This window comes from Barbus barbus (genome assembly GCF_936440315.1).
Source record: "Barbus barbus genome assembly, chromosome: 19".
NCBI lineage: Eukaryota > Metazoa > Chordata > Actinopteri > Cypriniformes > Cyprinidae > Barbus > Barbus barbus.
Window position 1 is genome coordinate 7,229,681 of NC_136747.1, and position 10,641 is coordinate 7,240,321.

Consider the following 10,641-nt stretch of genomic DNA (forward strand, 5'->3'; position numbering starts at 1 on the left):
CCCTTTCCTCATAAAGCCTCTTTCATCCAAAGAGACTGTGATTGTCAGGTTATTTTGTTAATTTCAGTACCATGGACAGCGCTCTACTACATATTTGCCGCAGTGTGGCACACAAATTTACTGAAGAAAATAAATAAGGGTGTTTAGAAAAATGCATAACAGGTGCATTCGTGTGATTTAGCCCAGACATAAACCATTTGGTGGTTAGAAATGGTGTGAGATTAGGAGCCACAGCAGTATAAGCAAGAGGAAAGAACGCCAGGAACAAACTAAAAAAGAATTCACAGATCTATAATGTGTTATGCTTTAATATATATATATAAATATATTTATAAATCACCTTTGGTCTCATACTGTATCGCGTATCTTGTCAGTGTCTGCTCTTGCTTGGCCATTTTTTGTGATAAACAGGAAAGTGGGTCCAGTTGAATTCAAATAGTGATTTGTTAGATGGGTATAAAAAAGATTATTATACCGCGGCAGCCGTCGTGTAAAGCCCTCCTCGTGTGAAGACCGAAGAGTGTAAAGACCATCGACTCAACCGGACAGGGACAATGGCAAAGGATATAAGTATCGCTTTTTATTTTTCCTCTTGTTTCACTTCTGTTTCAGTTTTTATAACCATTTCTTACTATGTGTAAGTTGTTGTTTTAAAACGTGTGCTTGGCTCAGTGTTGATGTCTGTATAGGTTGTTTATTCAGTTTAGTTTTATTTAATTTTAGTTATTTTAGTACTTCATACTATATGGAAATGAAATAATATATATATTGAATTTATTTTTATATGCATGTATATGTGTGTGGCTGTACATACACATGTAGTTGTTTTTTGGTGTTTAGCTTAGTCTTATGTTAGAAGCATTATTATACTCATACCATTATTTTTATGTTTTCATTCACATACTACAGTGGCCTTGGTGATAAAATGTCATTTTAATATCCTCTCTTACTAATTCATGCACTTTCACTTTTGGTCCAACAGGCTTCAATTGCATAAATTACAGTGATAGAAGCTTCTCTAAATGAGTGTCCCAGATTTCAAAATAAAATACCTAATAAAATGTGCATTAATTCACTATGTGCCATGAAAAATACAAATTCTGTTGTATTGGTTTGTAAGTGGTGAAATCTTTTTCCTTTACATATTTGCCAAGAGAAAGAAATCATCCAAATGTCTGACCAGAGCAAGGGCCAAAAACAGCAGAACAAAAAATGAAATTTCAAACAGAGAGGAACCTGTAATATGACCTGAAACTTCAGATTTTCAGGAACATAAACCACAATGTTTTCTCAAACAGTTTCAATAATAAGAGAAGGTCATGCTATATGATGTTAGCTGTAATTTCTCTCATTCTGTAGAGCAGAGAAAGCAATGTCTGCTACCAGCCAGTTCAAATCCAAGTCACAGTCTATAGATGTTTAGACTTTCTGGCATTTGACCACTAGGGGGCAGCGTATAGCGTATATATATATGTATATATATTTGCATAGTTATGTCAGAAAACACTGGCATGTCAATGCTTTGAAAAAAAAACAGTTAATCTAAAAAATAAAGCATAAACATAAACCCAAATAGGAAATAAAACAGTAGGCTAATTAAACAAGCATGTGTCCAATTCTGTGTCCTAAACTCCTGAAACATTGGTGTCTCATGCAATTCCGGAAAGAGATCAATCAAATCTGTATGTGTGTGAAAATATTCAGATGTAACCCCCTTTTGTAATCGTTAACATTTTCATTAGTACCTGTCATTTTAATTACACATTATCGGTAGGCTATCTGTAACAGATTTCAGTTACATTTATTTTGTAATTAAATTATGTAACTAGTTACTTCCAACACTGATTATTAACAAATAGCCTACTTTTAGGTTTGAAGTACAATAATAAAATTGTACATTAAATTAATAAAATTAAATTAAGCACACTTCTTGTTCACAAAAGGTGTATTGTTTACAAGCATGCAAGCTTCACTTATGTTCTTTTCTGCCTTCCATCCTGTCCTTCCATCACCATCAGGAGGTGAAATTTAGCATGACATTGGACCAAAAAAACAGGAGAGAGTCTGGTTTATTCACAGCCCCTTTATCATTGCAAACTGCACATTTCATGTCTTTTCAGAGTTAAACACACTGCACAAGTATTCATTTCTATATATTTATCCCCAGGTCATAAAGCCTTATTACACCACCACCACCACACAGAATTACTGCTTTGCTAAATGATAAAAATGTCCTTCACTGTTGCCAAGCCTCCAAATCACTCTTTTCTTGTTGCATTTCCTGAGCAGTTTTGTAATAAATAACAGTTCTTGTGCTAGTGTGATCAAATTAACATGTTACGGCATTATTACAAGTGCTCACCAAGGCTGCATTTAATTGTTTTGTAATTTGAATAATGTCATTATTACTGTGATGCAAAGCTGAATTTTCAGCATCATTACTCCAGTCTTCAGTGTCACATGTTTCTTCAGATATCATTTGAATGCTGGTTTGCTGCTCAAGAAACATTTCTTCTTCTTATAGGCTACTTGTGTTGATGTGTGTACAGAGTTGGTGTATGCAGTGAATAGGATACGTCACATGTCTTGAGGAGGAGCTTCAGCTGAACACAGTGTGATGTGCAGCACAGAGGACCAGAGCACAAACTCCTCTTGCTGTCTGCACACCGGCTGGAGCCTCGCGCATAAACGCTATGTGCTCAAGTGCGTCTGTGCATAGCCTATATATACTGTTTTTGACGGGTTTTCTTTAACTAGCCCAAGCATGCTCGGACTTCATTAGTTGTTTGTTTAAAGTGCATAAAGTGGGCCATGAGATATGGAACTGCATTGCCATTAAAGTTTGATTTGGTGTAAATCGTTCGTTTGCGTTTAAATGAGGACAGTTAACGAGCAGCATTTCTGGATAATGGACGTATTTAAACAGGAACGACATCAAGGACTTTGTTAACCGCTGTTAAACACAGAGAAGTGAACTCTTGTTGTTTTTTTCGGAAAGGAAGGATTTCATGCAAATATTAATGCAGTGAGCGCGTTTGTGTGTGATGTGCGGGACGAACAGGTGAGCAAAACACACCCCTCATGGGAAACGACCATGGTGACCGAAAGAGTAGCTACAGACACTATTCTGAAAACACTCAAACAATAAGTTGGAATCTCATTTAATGTACCTGCATACTTGAAACAGATAGTGTTGTTACTGCAAAACCAGTCATAAGATTTATACATAATCTGAAAGCTGAATAAATAAGCTTTCAATTATGGTTTGTTTGAATATGATAATATTTGGCTGAGATACAACTATTTGGAAATCTGAGGGTGCAAAAAAATCACAATAATGAGAAATCGCCTTTAAAGTTGTCCAAATTAAGTTCTTAGCAATGCATATTACTAATCAAAAATACGGTATGAAACTGACTAAATATCTTCATGGAACATGATATTTATATAATATCCTAATGATTTTTGGCATTAAAGAAAAATCAATAATTTTGACCCATACAATGTATTGTTGGCTATTGCTACAAATATACCTGTGCTACTTATGACTGCTTTTGTGCTCTAGGGTCACATTTGATATTAGACACCACTATCAAGAAATATTTTTTTTGAAAAGGCAGAAAAAGTCTGACTCTACTGTTGCTGTAATAAAATAGCATATGCAAATACATGCAGCTCTACATTATTATCAGATTATAATGTGCAATATATAAACAATGTAAAATAAATGTGTGTGTGGAGCAAAAAAAAAAAAAAAAAACAGTTTTAACGATACATGTTTTATTACTGGTTCTGATGACCCTCTAGTCCAAGTTAAATGGATCAGATTTTGCCCTGTTCTCTCAAGAGACACATTTCCTCAAAATGGGCACAGCACTAATCTATACAAAAAGTCTGAGATCACTCGTGAAAATGCTTCTTTTTTTTATAATTGTGACCCTGGACCATAAAACCAGTCATAAGGGTAATTTTTTTTTCTGAACGCTGAAACAATAAGCTTTCCATTGATTTGTGGTTTTTGCACCCTCTGGAAAATGAGGGTGCAAAAAAATCTAAATATTGAGAAAATCACCTTTAAAGTTGTCCAAATGAAGTTCTTAGCAATGCATATTACTAATCAAAATTTAAGTTTTTATATATTTACGGTAGGAATTTTACAAAATATCTTCATGGAACATGATCTTTACTTAATATCCTAATGATTTTAGGCATAAAAGAAAAATAGATAATTTTGACCCATACAATGTATTTTTGGCTATTGCTACAAATATACCAGTGCTGCTTATGACTGTTTTTTTTTTTTTTTTACTGCAATTTTCCTTAACAATTATACAATTTCAGTGAGAAGATGAACATTTCATAGTATTTGGCTTATCACTCTCATGTTGTTCCAAACCGTATGACTTTCTTCTGTGGAGAAATTTTAGTAATGTGCAGTTTATGCTTTTTTTTAAATGCATTTATAATGAATGTGGACTCCCAGGATTTCAAGATTCAAAACTGACCAAAACACAGCATAAAAATCTAGTAGCAAACATTAATAAATCTAGTTTATATACAACTTCTTTAAAAAAAAAATGCTATTTGAACTGATTGAAATTGAAGTCATTATATAATGATAATATTCACCTCGAATGAGCTGTAACTGCTACAACTGGATCAGTGAGTCGAACAGATCAGTTGGATTTGTTAGCAAATCAATCAGACCAGAACTGGTCATTTAATTCATGGATTCATTGCATGAACAGTCTCGAGAGTGATTCATTTACAACTCAAATATTACTTCACCGTAAACTGTTATAAAAACACTGAGGAGATCAAGGACAAGTATCAAGAATTACATTTCTTTACGATTCTAAATGTTTAAATTTAAACACAAATTGAAATCTTTATCACATAAAACTACTGCATGACTAGAAGTCTCAGAATATAATATGTTGTATGGATCAATTTTTGCAAACCTTTATGATATTTCTATGAATATTTTTTAATTGTATGCGCCAGTACATACATTTTTTTTCAGTGTTCCACAGATAAAAAGAAAGGTTTGAAACAACATGAGGCAGAATAAATGACGAATTTGGTAACACTTTACAATAAGATTCCATTCATTAACATTAGGTAACTGCGTTAGTTAGTAGTAAAGCATTTTATTAATTTCATTATTGTTCATTTCAAAATGTACTGCTTTGTTAAAATCAAAAGTTTTATCTGTTAATATTATTTAATGGACCTAAACTAAGATTAACTAATAGAGAACTGACTTATTTGATGAGTGACAGAGAGAAACAGCAGAAAAACTTTAATATATTTGTCATTATTTTACATGTTGATAATTACAAGTAACTTCTTTGACAAAAATAAAAAGTGAGTAGGTTCATATATTTTTCTTGTCAACAAAATAGTTCTAAAAGAAGCTAAATAAATTATTGAATGAATTGCTGAATGAATAAATAAATAAATAAGGTTGAGAACCAGCACTGTATAATTATAAAGGAACACTACCAATATAGATGTTGCAAAAACAGTTTTAATTGTTAGTTCATTTGTGTTATCAAAAAAATGCATGTCAGAGGCTTTTCTCTTTATTTCTATAAATATACATTTATTAATTGTAATTTAAAGCCGTTATTTATTTATTATAATGCTCTACATATAATCTTCTCAGGAACTCATCCATGCCCCTCATCAGCCCAGTCTTGACCTTCCAGATTTCGAACAGTGAGGCACAAGCACTTTATTTCTGAGCCACATCAACCCACACAGCTGGTGTCCTCAGCACCTCAGTGGACTCATGGGTACCGTACTGTCCCTCTCCCCGGGTCCTCGAAAATCCGGTTATTATGATGACCGGCCCGGTTCTCTAAGCCATTACCCAAGCCTGAGCAGCCGCTCGCTGAACACTGAAAAGGACCGCAGTCTCAAACGTGGCCACTCCATCTTCCTCCCTGCTCTCACCTGGAAACGCCTGGTGGCCTCTACCAAGAAGCGGGGCGAGTCCAAAAAAGCCTATCCTGGAGGTCAAGGGGCCGTCAGGGCTCCTCTCAACAACAATAACATCTACCAGAAGGATCCAGTCTTGCACCTCAACCATGAAAATGTGAAGAAATCTCTCTCCTGCGCCAACCTCACTAGCTACGATGGTCCAGCGGGTCTGGGCCTGGGTGTGGGATACAACAAACCGCAGCAGATTTCCTCTGTAAAGAAGATCACGCCCACATGCACCTCCTCGCCCAAACGCGTGATCGTCCAGGCCTCAACAAGCGAACTGCTCCGCTGCCTGGGCGAGTTTCTGTGTGGGCGCTGCTATCGGCTCAAGCACCTTTCCCCCACCGATCCGGTCTTGTGGCTCCGCGCTGTGGACCGCTCACTCTTGCTCCAGGGCTGGCAGGACCAGGCCTTTGTGACACCAGCCAACGTGGTGTTTGTGTACATGCTGTGCCGTGATGTGGTGGATGGCGACATGGTGTCTTCAGAGCATGAGCTCCAAGCAATTCTCCTAACCTGCCTGTACCTGTCGTACTCCTACATGGGGAACGAGATCTCGTACCCGCTCAAGCCCTTCCTGGTGGAGACGGCTAAAGAGGCATTCTGGGACCGTTGTCTGGCCATTATCAACATCACCAGTGCCAAGATGCTGCGCATCAACGCAGACCCGCATTTCTTCACGCAGGTCTTCGCCGATTTGAAGAGCGAAGGAGGCTGCGCTTTGCAGGACTACGCTAGAGTTCTTGATCGGTGAAAAGAGGACGAGGCAGATAGTCTCTGCAAATGTAACACCGTCAACATCTCGCACCTTCATTCCATCATTCTGGCCCCTCATATGCCTTGTCACATAACATTATGAGTCTTGTTTCTACTGACCATTCTTCAAGAAACCGAAAAAAAACATATTCCTGCTGATAAGACCAGCTTAGACCTGTGAGAATATCCAGGTGTATGTTGGTATGTTGGTTTGCACAGTCTTTTTGGTGGTTATGTTAGTTAAGAATCATGCTGATGAGCATCTGTGATGGTCAAGTATAGTGAGCTTCTGGATACAGAAACAGCATGAAAATAACATGCGCTCTTAAAAAGTTTCTTTATTGGCAGTAATGGTTCCATGAAGAAGCTTTAACATCAATGGAATCTTTCCATTCCACGAAAGGTTCTTTATTGTAAAGTAAGGTTCTTTAGATTTTTAAAATGTTCTTCATGCTAAAGAATAATGTTTCTGTAAAGAATACTGTTCGCTGAAAGGTTCTTTGAGGAACCAAAAATGGTTCTTCTATGTAAGGGGTATCCATTCCTGCTCCTGGAGGGCAGAGTTTAGCTCCAACACACTTGCCTGGAAGTTTTTAGTTAGTCTGAAGACCTTGATTAGCTGTTTCAGCTCTATTTATTTAGGCTTGGAGATAAATTAGGCCTAAACTAAACTAAGCCCTCCAGGAACAGATTTGGATCTATGGTTTTGCTGCAAAAACACTCTTTTGGAAGCTTTTTTAAGAGTGTATAGTGGCTATATATTAAAAATTAAATATAGTCATAATTTAGAGATGAATATCAAAAGGAAGGGAGAACTTGTCCATCTGCAAAAAAGTTTAGTTGTTACCTTGTTGTCAACCTACTTTTTTTCAAAAGTAGTTACGATTCCTTTACTAAACATTTCAGTTCCTCTGCCTTTTCGACATCTAGTCTGAGAGAAACTGCAACAGAAACCATCCAGCAAAGAGCATTTTAGTGGGAGTGCATGTGTCTGATGGGCAGCAAACAGTGAGTGTCAACAGCTGTTGGTTATCGTGTTGTCCTTCCTTTATTTCATGTGCTGGACATTGGGGCACCAGCTGCAATGGCATTAACAAGATTAACAGATTAGTGTCACACACACACACACACACACACAGGAGTTCTCAATGCTTCTGCTTGCTATCCAGCTCTATGGGTTGAATGGCTAATCCATGTAGGCCATATACACTTGTATATGTTCTGTCCTGCATATCTTGGTGTCTGTATAGCAATAGAGTGTCATTGCAAATATGAGTCTATAAGAATGCATCCTTTTCCCTTTAGAGTGCAAAGGAAATGAACAAAGAGGCCTGATTCTCTTAATGCTCTCAAATCACTGTTGTTTACATGTTACTCAGTCATATTTGACGTAAAAGTCAATCAAAATGGACTTTTCCTAAAACACACACTTGGTCTTATTGTGCACTATTCAACAGCGTACATTGCGCCCAAGTTTGTAGTATATAATCGTCCATCAAAATCTGCTCTGCCTCTTGCAAAAATGATAAAGCGAGTAATAGATAAAACACGCATACTGACAGTCACGGATGCACATGTAGATACAACAGATGCCCTCTTCTCTGGGTCAGGGTTTCAGGTGTCAGCGCTCAGTCAGAAGAGCAGGGACAGCAGTATGTGGCACGGCAAGCACTCGTTAATCTTATTGTGGCGTTTTAAGGCAGGGCCATGGGCGCCATACTCCAGCTCCCCCGCAAAAGCTGACTTTAAACGCATACTTCAGCCCACACGCGCTCTCGTATATGAGCACACATGCTCGCTCAAACGATCTGTAACCACTACACATACATTTCCAGGCTAGTAATTGCGAACGCACTGATACGCACGTGCATATGCACCTTCTCCCACACGCTGAAGCGATAATCCGCTTTTGATCCTTGCCAACAATTTGGTAGAGTGAGCTGAAAATTCCACAATAACAAAATGCCATTCAGATCAGACGAGATTTCTCTTGCTGAAACTAGCAGAAAAGGCACATCTTGTGTTTTGACTGTGCGCTACGCAGATGTTACATAAACACAGGAAAACAGAACTGTGAACTACAAGTACTTGCCTAATAGTTTTTTATGAAATAATTGTGAGGGAATGAAGGAAAAACCAAGGCTTCACTTGTTGTAAAAGCATGTACCCTTGTGAAAAAGAAGTGCGTTTAATTGTATAGAATGTGCACATGTAGTGTACTTCAAATCTTAAAAGTATGCTTTTTAACATACTTAATATATAAAAATGGCACTTAAGTATACTTAAAAAGACAACACTTTCATGACTGTTTCCTCTAATACACTTAAGTATATGTTTAAAAGTTCACTTTGTAATAATGTCAAATTAGAAGTTTTACTTTAAAGTTTTAATCATGCTTAATAATATTTTGTTGTGTTTTGTGTGTTGAAGTACACTTATTTTGATGTTTAACTAACATACTGGAAAGTATTTGGAAAGTATTATAAATTTAACTGTAGTCTGTTATTCAGTATAACATTTAAAGTTAATATATTTCAAATGTACTAAATTGCAACTTCACAAATATATTTAAATATATCAAATACAATTTTCATAACTTCTTGTCAGCATTATGGTTAGTGTAAATGTACTGCAAAATGTGCTGACAAACATTTATGAAACTTGTGTATTTAAATATATATGTTATATTAAACTATAATACAGTTCAATTTAGTATGGTAAAGTGTACTTCTTTTCACAAGGGTAGAGACTCTATGAAATCCAGACTAGAAAGGCTTTTCATTCAAGTTTTTTTTTTTTTATTATTAGCTTTGAAGCAGTATATATGCTCCCAATAAACTGACAAATCAGATATACAACTTTAAAATTCACAGAAAACCTTCAAAGAAAACAAAAAATAAATACTGATGACTCGCTCTGTCTATTTTCTCCCAATCAAACGCTCTCTATAATGAGAAAGTCCCTGCTAAAAGCACATACTTCCGACTAGCAATAGAAAGTTATGATTTAAACCAAAATGCCATCCCATTTAAAAAAAAAAAAAGAACAAGCCCTTTGATATGTCCTGCCCCATCACAAACACTCTTAGCATAAGTTGTTCTCAATTTGTAGCAGGTTTGATTTCTGACCCAAGCACAGGCTGATTTGTACTCTAAACAGCAGGGAAGACAGTTGCATAAAGGAAGTACCTATAAAGAGAGTCGAGGTGTCTACAGATCTCCGTTTCAGCCTCTAGTTGTTTCCATTTCAGCCTCAGGGGAGGATGTTATTTACAGGAACTTGTGGCCACAGAAAAGCGATTGGCATACTACAGGGTGTAAATATCCCTCCTGATCCGCTGTGATTCCCCCATCCTTCTCGCCTTTCATAAACACATCACTTGTTTTCCTCGCCTCGGTTAAAGTGATTTAGTTTGCCCTTATTGTGTACAGAGAGAGCTGACAGAGCGCTGTTGTTGCATAGCTAGCGTGCGCGGCCTTAGCAATGGGCTTGTGCAACGTGAACTAGTCTGCTGTGTTTCTGTTTGCGCTCCTGTCTGGCTCGCCATCGTGCACTGCCGCTGGAACTGTTTCTCCATTGTTTCTCACCCATGTGTACTGAAGCTCTGGGGCTTCTCTGGAATATTTGCTGCCTTCAAGTCAAATGGGAATTCCTATTTATGCATTTATGAATCATAATTATGACATAAATCATAATTGTGTACATTGAAGCCGTTATGGTTGGAATGAAGTTGATTCGTTGGCCAAGTTTTTCACTTCCTGATAATGTAAAGGATAAAACTCATTAGCTTTATCACAAATCCCCATCAATTCATACAAAAACCATACAAACTATAATGTATGCAGATTAAAAATTATAAATGCATCGACACAGCCTCTACTCAGAAAGCAAGGGTTT

General features: G+C 36.9%; 1 protein-coding gene across 1 annotated transcript; it reads left to right on the plus strand.

Annotated features, from left to right (window-relative positions):
• Window positions 1–2,636: 2,636 nt before the first annotated feature.
• Window positions 2,637–9,774, plus strand: LOC306885425 (cyclin-dependent kinase 5 activator 1-like). The gene is made up of 2 exons (XM_079441924.1): window positions 2,637–3,061; window positions 5,669–9,774. The coding sequence occupies exon 2, from the start codon at window positions 5,795–5,797 to the stop codon at window positions 6,740–6,742; it is 948 nt and encodes a 315-aa protein (XP_079298050.1). The 5' UTR covers window positions 2,637–3,061; window positions 5,669–5,794; the 3' UTR covers window positions 6,743–9,774.
• The last annotated feature ends 867 nt before the right edge of the window (window positions 9,775–10,641 follow it).

Excerpts from the sequence above, each read along its gene's own strand:
- LOC306885425 (XM_079441924.1), top strand. The coding sequence starts at position 5,795 with ATGGGTACCGTACTGTCCCTCTCCCCGGGTCCTCGAAAATCCGGTTAT.